A 14206-nucleotide genomic window follows, 5' to 3' on the forward strand; every position below is an offset into this window, starting at 1 on the left:
AGCAACAGCAGCGATAACCGTGCACACATATGAATCTTCCCGATGTTATTTACTTACCACATTTTGAGGTTCCAACAAGCAACCTAGCCTTTGAAAATTTGACTTAAATTGGCCAGAAATTCAAATACTAATTCCACCATTTAGAAAACAACTCATCAGCCTGGCCGCACAAACAGCATTTGGCTACTTGCCCTTCCATTTTGCCCGCCTTCCTGTTCCAAACACTGTCGATAGATAGACAGATAGATAGATAGATAGATAGATAGATAGATAGATAGATAGATAGATAGATAGATAGACAGATAGATAGATAGATAGATAGTTTATTTGTAAAAAGCTTGCAGCCACTGAGCTGAATCATGTATTTACAATAAAGTAAAAAATATAACTTATTATAGTAATATGATAGTATTAAAGTCCTGGTAATAATTATCTGGAGATCACTTTTCTTGTATTGATCAATAAAGAAGGACACCAAGCATAGCTAACAATGGATCTTTTTATTTATGACTGGTACAGGTTTTGCATTTAGAAACTCTTCCAATGTTAAATTAGATTACAAACAATTACCCTCTGTTATGGTGCTAAAGGCAAGGAGAAAATTGAATTTTCTTTTCCTCCTGAACTTCAATTTGTCACCATCAAAGCTTCAAAGGAAGAAGACTTGGAGAGTTTTAGTTTTGCATCAGCAATTTACTCACAACAACTTGAAGCACTAGTGTTGCAATTAATGTAGATTTACATACAGTATGAGTAGATATTACATTTTGGTCACAATATACATCAACAACAAACCAAAAGGTGGCTCAACATTTAAGGCATTATCAAAACTAAACAGTCTTGTAAATTAGGTTCAAATACAAAATCAACAATGCAGGCTCATTTTCTAATTGTTTTAAGTAAAGCAGAACAAATTGCTTTGCAGTTATGTTATAATCATACTGGTGATGTATGAGACGAGTTTGAAGAGAGAAAATAGAGCTCTTTCAAGACATTCTTGCATCCATACGGACACAATCATTATTGTAGGCTTCTTAGTGTTTTCTAGATATTACGTATCCCTATTTGATACAGTTTCCTTGTGTAAGAAGTCTAAATAAGTTTATGAAATACTTTAAGTGAGGTCTGGCTCCTCATTCATTCCTTTTTTGATTCGTAAAAGCATTGTAGTCAGCCACTGATCTATTCTTGATATACTATCATATTCCTTGACCTATCAAGGAGAAGCCAAGTGACAAAACATATTAATAGAGGTGTATCATTAGGAAAGGTAAGGAGAGGGGAGGGACAGGCCCTTCCCACCCCACCCCCCCGTTTCATCTTGGCTATCAACCACTCCACTCCCCAACCTTTCCCTGCTTTAAAAATCCAAGATGGTGGCCAAATTTCGCACATGAATGAATACACTAAATGCGTATTTTGCATAATTACCCTTCCTTTACAGGGGTGTAGCAAGTCATTTTTGGCTTGTAAGTCTGTTCCATGTCCCATAAGTATAGTGCAGCCGGGGAAGGTATATACATTCCAAGAAAAAGTAAATATTGCGAGAAAAGTTTGTAACCCCACACTTACTGACTTACAGGGAGCTACACACCTATCAGGTATTTGGTTTACAAAATTTATATTAATCTAAACAACTCACAGCTTCAGTGAAGGACTCTGCATTCTGCTCTTCTTGGGCAACAAGGAGATTCTGAACATTAAAAAAAAAAAAAAAAAAAACATTTTAGTACCACAATGAAACCATTGAAGATCAAATATATTAAATAGAATACAATTTTAATTAGCTTAATGTACAAACTGACTCAAATTGTGCAAAGGTTTTTAATTAGCTTCTAGTTATTTCTTCTCTTTGTATCTTTTTATTGTCTGTTTACACCTGCTAATTTTTATATGTATTCTTTGTTTCAGTTTTATCGTTCACTTGAATATGAATGAAGTATCGTAGAAATGTTGTTTTTTACTGTTTAGTTTTATTGTCAAATCTTTCAACTTTACTTATTTAGACTGGATGTATTAGCAAATCTGTTGATAAATAATTACCTTTAGCAGTTTACATTCTCTCGTGTCTTCAAAAGCTGGGTACATATTGCAATATTTTTCCACTGCTCTCTGAGCTTCCACAACATCAATACACATTTGACAAAGAGCTGCCTTGAAAAAGTATTCTTTAGCACTGTACTTCAGCAATGAACTTTCGATAGCATCAGCAGCAACCTGAAAGATCACATCAGGTTGCCTTCCAGACAAACAACAAGGTTTTCCTGTATTTTCTTCTAGGATTCAGTGCTTTTTTTCTAACTAAAGATACAGTATGCAAGTCAGAGAGTTTTGGTCTAGAATATGATCATTGTATTTTGTATGAAACTGATCAAGGTTACAACAAATTCTCTGTAGACTAATCAAGCACTGAACAAAGCTTTGAAAACCATTTCCAAAATGTTCACTCCTTTCAGAAAGAGCAAATTGGGTTAGGATATCAAGAGAGTTTCTGAGAATGCCAGGCAGGAGGTGGAATTGACTCCTGCAATGTCAAGTCTCAATAAAACTTATGTACTCCAGTGAAGGCTAGGGCTACATAACTAAGCATTTAAACTACCCAAATTATGTATAATTTGTCAAAATGCAAACCTGTTCATAAATCTCAATAGCCTTTCCATATTCCTCCATCTGGGCTGAAAATGTAGCAACTTTCAATAAGCACTTGTTTGCTGAGCTGAAGATGATAGAAATTTACCATGATTTTTTAATATAAAAGATGCAAAAAAAGAAAAATTGACATTATAATTTTGTGAGTCCATTTGATGTCTTTAAGTTGTCTATTGATACACCTTATTCTCCTTTTAAGTTCTTTATTATTGGTAAAAATGCATTTCCCAACACATAAACTGAATAGGAGTGCTCTGGCAGTAACCAGACCAAAACTAAAAGAAACATTTTCCAACTCCTAAGTTTACACATTCAACCTATACGATGAAGTACACTGGATCTGGTCATTATTCCGTCTCAGAGTCTCAAGGAAAAGATATGAAGCCTTAATGGCTCTCATGATATTGTAAATAATTTATCATTAAGAGTCAGTAGATAAAATGAACTTTCAAAATGTTTAAAGAGGAATAGTAGCTTCACCTGGTTGACTCTTCGCCTCTATAATACTGTGCAGCTTGTTCATAGTGGAATATTGCCTGACAAATAAATTATTAAAATTGACATTCACCTTGGATCCATTAAGTACACAGCTTTTACGACACTTGAACTACTGACACAAAAGAGTTTATAAAATCCTTGCTTTAGTGCAGTCTGTTATTCAGTGGAAATTAGTTTGAGTTCAAATCTCCATGGTGGGATATACACTAGTTCCAGGAAATACCCAAATCAATCAAAAGAAGGCTGATTGAAGTTTTATCATAGCTCATCAGTATGAGCACAACTCACATACATTCTGGGAGGAATCTAGAAGGGTGTCTGAAAATTTTTGAGCAAAAATTCTTCCTTACAACACATGTTCAATTTCATGGAAAATCCTTGTTGCAGTCAATTTAAAGAAACAGCAAACCTTCTCAAACAGTTACACCTATAAAAACTCCTCTTATCATACACCAAATCTAACTAAGCATTGCTGAGAACCTAGGTATGTAGTAAAATCCACAGCCTGAGCAAGTCAGCTATTAGAAGATTTGTTGTTTATTACTTTTTCCAAGTCAACAGCATTGCTCTCATACATCTCGGCTACTGTAATGTGGTGTTTTGCAGCCATTGTAAAACGGCCCTTATGGAGAAAAAACATGTTAAATATAAATTAATATAAAATATAACACATGAATGAAACACGCGAGTGCAGTTTAGCCTTATACCTGAACAATGCCCATAAAAATCATGTGCATTCTTGAGTTTAGCACCAAACTCATTATTTTCTTTCAAGCTGACATAAGTCATGCCATTAAATATGGATAGAGTTGGTCATACAGAACAAAAGAAAGCAATCTTTTGAGCTCCCTAACGAGAACATTGTACTTGTCTACTGAGAGGTTTCCAATATAAAGAACAGCAGTAAACATGTTAAAGGCATTTTGAAAGTATCTTCACCACAATTAACAAGTTGTCCAAAGGTGTAAATAGGAAAAATAATTAAATGAAAAAACTCATCACAGAACCAAAAGTCAAAAGATTTAATAACCATGTCAGTATAAATGTTGATGGCCATTTCATAAGCTCTTACAGCCTCTGCAAAAAACAAGAAAAACAAACAACTTAGAGATCAAACTCTAATTGATATCCAGTGACATCCTCTAAAAAGAACCATCCACTCACCATAAACATACCTTCTAAAAAGGAGTATTCTTACAGCCTCCCCTTAAAGATGGTGAGTGCAGCCGAAATGCAACACTGAGTGTGTTGTCTTCTTTTCTAAATAGGCTAATATTTAGATATAATTTACGGTGGCTCGTACCAGTTTTCGTCTTTTTGATGGTTTGTAACTTTGAAAGAATACAACAGAAAGACTGACCAAGGCCAGTTGAACACTTTTACGGGGTTGAATTATATAATCATTGGTTATCCAAAAACAGGTGTCATTTCGTCACTAGCAGTTTCCATGGCAATGCTTTCATAGGCTTATTCAGATGCATTTTTTAGCTTGTGGTTTAAATAATTCGAAAACTAACCCGGCGACCCCATGATTTTTTTCAGTGATTGTTTCTGGCACTTGAAAAGGAAAATGCACAAAGATTTTTAAAAAATTCTACGGAGCAGAATTTCAGAAAATCTAGAAAAAAGGCAATTTTCAGACATCGCAAATTTCCTTCCATAGAATTTTCTAGTTTTTTTTTCTGATGATTCCTATCGACATTATTATCATATTGGAACAATAAAAAGAAGGGGTCACCAGACTTGTTTTCATGCAATAGCTTTCGTGAGTTTAGCAATTTCCACGCGCGTTCTCGTGCATTTAAAAATCTGGATTCTATAAGATCGACATCTGCTCATGATGTGTTATAGCTATCACTGACAATTGCATGTGCTTGCGCGCGCCCCTACGACCTGAGGTTTACAGACATTTACTGCTAATTAAGAAAATCATTAAACAGCTGTCAAAGATAGCCTCCCAGGCTCATCTTAAAAATCCTACACACGACTTCTGGCTATATCATATTATTTTCCTTTAAGTTTCAAAGTCTTCTTCCACTTCAGGTAGATTATCCTTCACTTGAGTTCTTCTTTTTTCGCTGTCACAAGATTTCGTATCAGTTGAATATTTCTTTTAAATGTGAAGTAAAGCAACCTTTACTTCTCCACAACTCGTCTTCTTTATCTTAGTTTCTATCTCCTGCATTCACAGTAGCCACTCAACACATTAAATACAAGCTCTTAGGTAAACTTCTCACAAAAGTAGAAAAAATTCCATACGCTGCCATCTTTGTTTTGAATTTTCATCTTGATCTTGCGCTTCTTTCACACGTTTCTCTTGCGCACATCACGCAAGAGTGACCTGTTCCCCGCGCGAGGAAACTGGTATGAGCCACCTTAATATAGGTGATGAGCAAGCCAATTTTTGGCCTGCCTCTTAGGTATTTTAGGGGATTTCTACAGTCATTGTTACACAGAATATGTAATTTTATCTTATAGCAAATTAAAACTTATCATTATTTATCATCAATATTTATTTAGCGAACATTCTTAATTTTGCTGACAACTCCACCATTTTCCAATGCCAAATGAACATTCTCCAATTTAAACCAGGGATATTCCATGATAATCAAAATGTATTAAACAGTTCAAAATTCATACCTTCTACATCTGTTTTCTTAAAACAGTTCCCAGCATCAACATAACGCTGTCCTGCCTCGTGTTTGGACTGCAAATTGACCTGTAATTGGGCTGCTTCCATAAATGCTTTCCCGGCAGCTGTATGATTAAGAAAACAATCGTTTTAAATAATTTTGAATATTTAATTCAGAAGCAAAGTAAGTCTATGTTAAACACTTGCTATAGACAACTTAGAATCCTTCCATACACCAACAAACCACAAGTTAAAACTATTTTTTCATTTTGGTCACAGTAACAAACCATTTATAAAACTGATGTGGAAATCTTCCAAGACCAAGCTGATCACGAGTCATTATGGCTACTTCAGATTGGCCAATCAACTATTCATCTACCCCCTGACTATGGAAGAAATGGATCATTACCCTAGGCTACCTCAGGGGTCCTGTGAGTAGGCTCCTTTCATGTCTACTTATTAATAAAATGGTCAATAGTCAAATGAAAAATTTGTTGCTAGTTAGGTAATGGTCAGGCAATAGTAGACTGAAAGTAAAATAATGGTCAACAACTGTAGCAATGTTTCAACAGTTACTTGATGACTCCACCAAAACATCAACAAACTATTAATTATATCATGAAATTGTCCATTTTTAAATCAGCCCCTGTCAATTGACTTTCCATCCACTTTCACAAGCAACTGACTGTTGACTGGGGTTATGTACAACTTGCATACAAAGTCCTCAGCCCACCCCTCATGCAATTGTTGGTCAGATCATGGGAGTGGAGGCATACATATGCACCCTTGATAGTGTAGGTTGGTAAAACATTTTGTCACACGTGATATGCACTCAAACAAACAACAGACAATCCCTCTCAGTTAAGTGCATTAACTGTGATATCAGTCATGTAATTAGAGAACATAAAGACACATACCACTCCATTTTTGTGCCATTTTAAACATGTTGCCAGCACTAATATACATCTCCGCGGCGTCTTCAAGCTTTGAAGTACCCCTAACGCAATCGAGAAAAATTTCGTCTGTTCAGCTAGCATGAAACTTCAAATCTCTACCTAAGGCCATACAAATTACGGGTCTAAATGCAACTAAATTCAGCAGTTATTCACCCAAACTTACCCAAATAATCCACCCAAAAAACCCTGTGACGATTTCACTTTCTTCTCAGCCTGATTAATAAGATCGATTGCTTTCTCTTCATTAGACATACTCTCACTGATAGTTTCTAGGTAAGACACTGGTAAGATAAAGACATTTATCCACACAGTTCTTTGTGGAAAACTTCGCTAACTTCCCTCTTCCCGTGATCGTCGTCTTTCAAGTTGACGTCACTAACATTCTACGTCCGGGTAAACTGGGGCGAGAGTATATCTCCCAGCATGCATCCTAGGTCTAGTAAAATTCAAGATGGCGGACGAAATAGCGCGGGAAACAACAATTTCTTGAGACAGACATTTTGGCGTATTTTTACATTTTCCGAGCAATAGTAGTCAGCGTCAGGCATCATTAACCGATAATTTCTTTATTTTTAACAAAATGGGGGTAAGTTATGCCTTAGAAGCTTATAAGGTCAGAGTTTATATGGCTGATGTACGTGCACTGCAATCGATCGGAAAGCTCTTTTGTTTTAAAACTTTCATCCATACATGATGCATACTTTTTTCTTTTAATTTTGTGTTTCATATCCATAGAAAAAATCATCCAAAGGCAAGGAGAAAAAGCTCAAAAGGAAGGAGGTAAGTATTGAAATACTTCTTAGCAAGAAAGGGTCCACCTCGCGAGGGGCTTTTTTCGAGCCTTTGATCGAGAAACCAATCAAGGAATTAGCTAAGTATTATTAAAGAATACAAATTCTTCTTTATCTGGACGAAATGTTTTTATTATTTCATGGGGAAGGTCTTGTAGATCTTTATCTTTATATCATTTATAGTTGAGGTTTTCTTCTTGCTTATCCAGACTTTTAAATTCATTCCGCATATTAAGCTGATCACATGGTTTTGAAGTTATATATCACCGGAAAAATTTCCAAAAAACCATGATTGTTATTTGTTATTCCCATTATGGGAATAATTAAATTCCCATTTTTACAAAATTACCATTAATGGAATTTTTCCTTGGTAAAAGTATGACTGACAATAGCCATTAATGTAAATTCAGTCTCCTAAATGTAATTTTGTGAAATCCCATTAATGACAATAACGGTAATTAAACCATTAATGGGAATTTAAAATCCCATGATAGTATTCTATACATAAACCATTAAAGAGAAAGTGATTAAACCCATTCATGTTAATTTTGTAGTACAGTTCATTATGTAAAATGTTAAAAAACCATTAAATGTGAATCAAATAAATAAAACTGGAATAATGGAAATTGAAAATCCTATGATAGTATTCTATACAAAAACCATTTAGAGGAAAGCAATGAAACCCATTCATGTGGATTTCTTAGTACAGTCCGTTATATAAAATGTAGAAATCCCATGAATGTATAATAACTTGATAATACAGTGATGGGAATTTTAAATCCCATGATAGTATTCTATACAAAACCATTAAGAGGAGAGTAATTAAACCCATTCATGTGTATTTTATGATACATTCCATTTTGTAAAATGCAGAAATCCCATAATAGTATTCTATAAAAGAAATCATTAATAAGAGGAAAGTGATTAAACCCATTCAAGTGTATTTATAGTACAGTCCATTATGTAAAATGATGAAATCCCATGAATGTATTAACATAATAATAATATAATTAAGGGAATTTAAAATCGTTTATACACTTTCCATATGCACTATATATAGTGCATGTGGGAAGTGTATAAACAACTTTGAATATCTTTGATGTGGGTTTTAACTAGAAATACATGTTTTCCACATAGCCAGAGTAAATTATGTCAAGTCTCCAAATACATTGTACTAAATAATTAGTTAAAATCATGTCAAGAAAGGAATTTTGCATTTTTTTAAGGAAATGGCCAAAGTTAGTGCTGCCCAAGCTGTTATTGATGTTGCTAATGAGGTAAGTTCTGTATCTTGTGAAACTGATATTTGCAAAGAAGTGATCTCAATGGAATAAGTGAAATTTGCTGAACAACAACATGAAATGTTAGAAATGAATCTTACCATTTAGAAAGAAGAAATCATTGATACACTTGAATCATGCATTGAATTCTTAAATGAAGGTAAATAAAATATTTATTTTTGCAGGTGAAAGATCCCTTGGCACCACTAACTGCCTTCAAGACATTCAAAAGAAATGGGTGAGTTTTATGTGAATATAATATGGAAAATTAGAACATATAAACTTAATCAAATATCAGGGAAGCCAGGGGCTCAGAAAGTATTAATCTGTGTTGCATTGAGAATTAGACATTGGCTAAATGTGACACTGGGTAAGAATCAAGACAGTGACGTGTTATGTAAGCATTACTCCTACGGAAATCGTATAACAGATATCGATATAACAGGGGGTTTATAACTTCCTTACATGCCTGTGTTTTCTCATGATGTACATGCTGATATATTACTCTTCTACTTCCCTTCCAGCCTTCTGGTTGATAAGGGATAAGACAGTGTGGTTTTCATGTGGTTTTTGTAAACTCCAGCTGAACCCAGACACATTTTTCTCTCCACCAACATCACAGACACCACCCCACTTTCTTGTATAGGTGAAAATTAAAGTATGCTTTGGGTGACATCCTGAACTTTTAGAAAATAAAAAAACATTATTTAAAAAGTGTCTTAACTTGTTAGGTTGGATCTCTGCATTGAATGCAAACGACTACAAGACATGCCTACTGAGGATATCAACTGGGCATTTGACCTCACAAAACACAACATGCAATTACTGTAAGTGATTTTTTACAAATCTTGAAACTAAGGTATCTCAGTAATGGGGTTCTATTGATTGAAAAATGTTATCTTTCATACATCGACTAATCATTTTAATTAATTATAAACTACAGTTATGAAAATAGCAGCTGGGGATGGAATGACAAAAAGAAGAAAGAAGAAATGACAGAAGATAAATCACGGTAACTTTATGCAAAGCCCTTGAGTGTTGTTCATAGATACAGCTACCCTAGAATTTGACTGAGTATTCTTTTGGTCTTTAGATATTTGATTGCCAGGGCAGAATCTGGAAAAGCTGTGGGATTCTCACATTTTAGGTTTGACTTGGAGGAAGGAGATGAAGTGCTTTACTGGTGAGTTTAACAATAATTATTTTGATGAAGACTGCCCTAAAAATATCGGTCACTTGCAATAGAGATCACAACATTTTGACGGTATTTTGTCAGTCCTCATAATGCAATAAGGTTGATGAAATACCCACTACCATGCAAACCATTATTGCATCTTGGAAATGCATGATCACAGTTGCTGAATACAAGTCAATTACAGCTGAACATAATGGTTCACAATCCAGTGAAACTTCTTAATTTAAAAATGGCTAACAGTATGCAGGCAAAATGTTCCAATCCACCAGAAGTGATCACATTGAAGCAAAATCATTACAAATGCCAATCTGGTTACTGAAGCAAGCAACAAGTCTTGCTCATTCAGATGATTGCCAACATAAAGTTGGTAATAGGGCTGAAATCTTGTAGAAAATTCATTTTTTATAATGTATTTACATTTCTTTAATATCTGAAGTATGTGTTGATGTAAGTACTGGTAACTTAGTTTTTCTCTTTTTCTCAGCTATGAAATCCAAGTGGAATCTGAGGCAAGGGGCAAAGGACTTGGGAAATTCCTAATGCTGATTTTAGAGATGATGGCTCACAGGTTGGTTTTATTGTATTTTTTAATTTGTTAACTACTTCATCACACTGTTATCAGCTTTAACAGTATTTATTAACTTTCAAGGGTGTTTAGTCGGTATATCACATAGCAGATGTTCATAGCCTGGTTCACTGTGTGGAGGTCTTTGTTTAATTTCTGAACATTTTACCATTTTAGAGCCCAGATGAAGAAAGTCATGCTAACAGTGTTTAAGGGTATGTATACAGGAAATATATATATCTTATTAGACGTTTTGTTGTGTAGTATCGCTGAGTATTTTTACAAGTTGTGTCGTATTTTGACGAGCCCGTAGGGCGAGTCAAAATGCAAATAACGAGTAAAAATACTCAGCGGTACTACACAACAAAACATATAAGTTATTTATTATCCAAAACTGTTGTTTCTGCGGGTGAATTTCACTGATATTTATTTACGGGGAGTGTGTGACAGAAGTATGCAAAGCGCAACGGAATTTGCGCGTTTTTGTGTTGCTGTTTCTATTTTCTTCATTAAATGAAGAAATTTTCTGGTCGTCAAGCTGTTTTTCTTTGTTTGATTCATCAAATGAACTTGGATCTATATTTTGCCAGCTATTCTGACTCTTCGTCATCGGAAATATGATTGAAATTGTCCGCCACTTTTTTTTTTTCCGGAACTACAATCCAATTCTTTGCTTGGGCGATGTGAGAAAACCAGTTTAACCAGTACTGCAATAGACGAGTACAAATACCACGTGATATTGTACTCGTCTATGGCGTTATTCGTACTCGTCTAGGTGTAGTTGGATAATAATTTGAAGTTATTTTTCTCTCAATTAACTTCCATCATGACTTAAACCATATTATTATTATTGATGTATTGTGGAAGAGTGTTCATAACTCTCAACTTAGCCTGGCTATAAATATCATGACTAATGTTCTTTTGTTTTACTTTCCCCCTCCTCCCTTTCTTGGCTTTTGAAACCTGCTAGTCACAGTTTGTTTAAAAGATTTTGCATAGGCAGATCTGGAAAAATGCACCCAGCTACAGAAAGCACAGGAGTTCACTCAATACCTAGTGGGTGTTTTAAGATATTCAAAGTGAATACATGGAACAATTTAAGACTCAGTTGTGACTGACTTGTGGTGTTTTTTATTCCAGAGAATGAGAGAGCGCAAAATTTCTTCATCAAGATTATGAAGTAGGTCAATAGGAATTCTCATTTAAATTTTTTGGAAAAAAGAGAATGTGGTCTGTAGCGAGTGTTCTTTTCATTTGGATCAGGAAAATTGTGATGAAATACACCTGGTATTGGTATATGTATTTGATACCATTGTAAAGGTAACCTTTCTTGCAGCAGCCATGTCAACACTGCAGGGATATTTCATCACTGGATTAGTATGCATTGGTGGAAAAGTTTTGAGTGGCTGGTCAATTTTTATCATAAATAATCAAAGGAATAGCACACATTAAGCTTGCAGCTATTTGATTGCCTAGTACTTAACATTACATACATACATACATATACATATGTTAATTGACCACTCCCCATGGGGGACAACATGGGGCAACATTATTCACTGAAGAGGGGAAGTATGGATAATCTGTAACATATGATATTGTGAAGAGGGGGATAGGACAGTGAGGGAAAGAAACAGACTTGTTTATTTGTTTACATTGTTAGGTTCCAGACAGATGAGACTTCACCAGCCATCTGGGATCCAATGAACTCTGAGGATTATTGTTATGATATCCTGAGCAAAACTTTGGTGAGAAAAGCTTCTACAAACAGTGACATGGGCACCAAAGACACAGCTGCTTAAACCTTCATTAGACTTTTTTATCAACCCCCATCTTCTTATTCTATCGTATCCCCTACTCCCTGTCATCCATTTCCTTTCCTATGCACTTAACTAATTATTGTTAATGTTTATTGAGAAAAGGAAATAATTGCATTCAGATGTCTCTGAGAAGATTATGATGAGTGTAAAAGTGTGAGGAATCCTATTTTAAGTCTCCTAAGTTAGACTCCTCCATTTATAACTTAAGCTTATTTCTACTGCTAATCAGAATGTTTCAGCATGATCACTTAGGTAATTGTAAAAGTGTATGTTCATTAGTTTTATGGAGTATAAATTAGGTTTTAGAGAAACTCTTGCAAGGAAGGCTTAATCAGTTTTGACTCATGGCAAGTGCTCTTAATTATGCTTGCAAGAACACAGACTTATACTATGTAAAATGTAAGTTGAAAAAATTGTTTTCAGTGTATCATGAGTTTGGGAAAAACTTCCCCATGAGAAATCAAACTTCAGACCTAAGGATTCCCCATTTCATCACTCCACCACCAGGCTATCACTAAGTTCCAATTTATCACACATTCTACTTACTACAGCTAAATAGTAATAGAGATAAATAGTTAGAGTAAATTTTTAAATAGTATTAGCAGTTCAGCAGCAATTGAGCTAAAGAGAAAGAGGTGAAATAGCTTTTGCTTATAGCAAAACTTTTAAGAAAATGAAATAAACCAGGCTGATTTGTATTTGTTCTTTTGCTAAGGTGACAACATTTTGTTACAGAATATGTTAACTTTTACCAAAGAGATTACTCTTAACTGATGTGGTGATAACTTAACCAGCATGGTGAAAGTTAATAAAAACTGTTTTGAGACTTTGTTGATCCCACGCTGCAATGGCAGATCTAAGGGCAGAGCTTGGGGGGCCCAGGTCCCCCCTTATTCTGGGTAAAAAAATAAACACAGAAGGAAGACAAACTGGCAGGTGTACTCACACTCACACAACCCCCTCCCCCCCTCCCCCGCCTTAGCTCAAGGTCTAGATCTGCCACTGAGCTGGTATTTTTGAATATTTCTCTTGAATAAACCTATCCACTCTTACCATTTGAGCAGTTTCAAACTCTTGTGATTTTCTAGACATGAAACCACTTGCTCTGTGCAAGGTTATAATGTAATTGCACACCCTGTATAGACAATGCTCAAATGCCTTAGCTTTGATGATATCACCTGTTTGCAATCTGTAGAGTAGCAAATTAACACATTAGCCATTTCCGATTGAAGCCATGAAGTGGGATGCTGAATTTCATTGCTGTGCCTTTTGTTTCTTGTTTGCTATTACTTTTTGAAAATAAGGGGAAAAAATGAGTTAGACTTAACAGCATTGGCTTGTTTCCAGTTGCTTGACAATGTACTCAGTTTGGCTAGATATGATTGAGGGAGTGTGTGCACCAATAACAGTGCAGATCAGGAAAAAAAGGAGTGTTCAAGTAATGGGTAAAAAAATATTGAAATATGTGGGAAAGATGGAGTTGGTACGCTGGAATGAGGTATATAAAACAATTCTTAAGAATCTCATTTCATAAATGCTTCCTGGACAATCCACATGTCCCCAACCACTGTTTAATGTTTTGTCTAAGATTTCCCAGAAAGTTACAAGTCTTGCTGGCCAGATACAGGGATTTCAAATTATTTGCATTTTAGAAAATAGCTGATAGTGCTAATAGCCTATTGGATCTTTAAATGTTATGCATTAGCCAATCAACATATACCAAAAGCAGCACTGTTCCCTTCTGGGGTATCCTTTCTGGTTGTTCCCCAGGCTTGCCCCAGGCTGGATAAAACACGCTTATCTTTTAGAACCTGGTTACC

At 35.1% G+C, this 14206-nt stretch overlaps 2 protein-coding genes across 2 annotated transcripts; one reads left to right on the top strand and one right to left on the bottom strand.

Annotated features, from left to right (window-relative positions):
* Positions 1 to 481: 481 nt before the first annotated feature.
* LOC111331890 (alpha-soluble NSF attachment protein) lies at positions 482 to 7110 on the bottom strand. Its single transcript, XM_022937100.2, has 10 exons — positions 6899 to 7110; positions 6697 to 6776; positions 5788 to 5904; positions 4178 to 4224; positions 3692 to 3769; positions 3130 to 3185; positions 2632 to 2716; positions 2044 to 2217; positions 1643 to 1693; positions 482 to 1213 (listed from the first exon to the last, which is right to left on the bottom strand). The coding sequence occupies exons 1-10, from the start codon at positions 6985 to 6987 to the stop codon at positions 1115 to 1117; spliced, it is 876 nt and encodes a 291-aa protein (XP_022792835.1). The 5' UTR covers positions 6988 to 7110; the 3' UTR covers positions 482 to 1114.
* A 60-nt stretch (positions 7111 to 7170) lies between these two features.
* LOC111331912 (N-alpha-acetyltransferase 40) lies at positions 7171 to 13446 on the top strand. The gene is made up of 11 exons (XM_022937131.2): positions 7171 to 7321; positions 7471 to 7515; positions 8753 to 8803; positions 8992 to 9044; positions 9538 to 9633; positions 9750 to 9818; positions 9900 to 9989; positions 10486 to 10569; positions 10744 to 10781; positions 11707 to 11746; positions 12230 to 13446. The coding sequence occupies exons 1-11, from the start codon at positions 7316 to 7318 to the stop codon at positions 12366 to 12368; spliced, it is 711 nt and encodes a 236-aa protein (XP_022792866.1). The 5' UTR covers positions 7171 to 7315; the 3' UTR covers positions 12369 to 13446.
* The last annotated feature ends 760 nt before the right edge of the window (positions 13447 to 14206 follow it).

The sequence above is a fragment of the Stylophora pistillata genome, chromosome 6 (genome assembly GCF_964205215.1).
Source record: "Stylophora pistillata chromosome 6, jaStyPist1.2, whole genome shotgun sequence".
Lineage (NCBI taxonomy): Eukaryota > Metazoa > Cnidaria > Anthozoa > Scleractinia > Pocilloporidae > Stylophora > Stylophora pistillata.

Coding starts and splice junctions, on each gene's coding strand:
- LOC111331890 (XM_022937100.2), bottom strand. CDS start 6,987: ATGTCTAATGAAGAGAAAGCAATCGATCTTATTAATCAGGCTGAGAAG. Junction 3,770..4,177: donor TCAACATTTATACTGACATG/GTTATTAAATCT, acceptor TTTCTCCATAAG/GGCCGTTTTACAATGGCTGC. Junction 1,694..2,043: donor GAGAATGTAAACTGCTAAAG/GTAATTATTTAT, acceptor TTTAATGTTCAG/AATCTCCTTGTTGCCCAAGA.
- LOC111331912 (XM_022937131.2), top strand. Junction 10,570..10,743: donor TTAGAGATGATGGCTCACAG/GTTGGTTTTATT, acceptor TTACCATTTTAG/AGCCCAGATGAAGAAAGTCA. Junction 11,747..12,229: donor TTCTTCATCAAGATTATGAA/GTAGGTCAATAG, acceptor TTACATTGTTAG/GTTCCAGACAGATGAGACTT.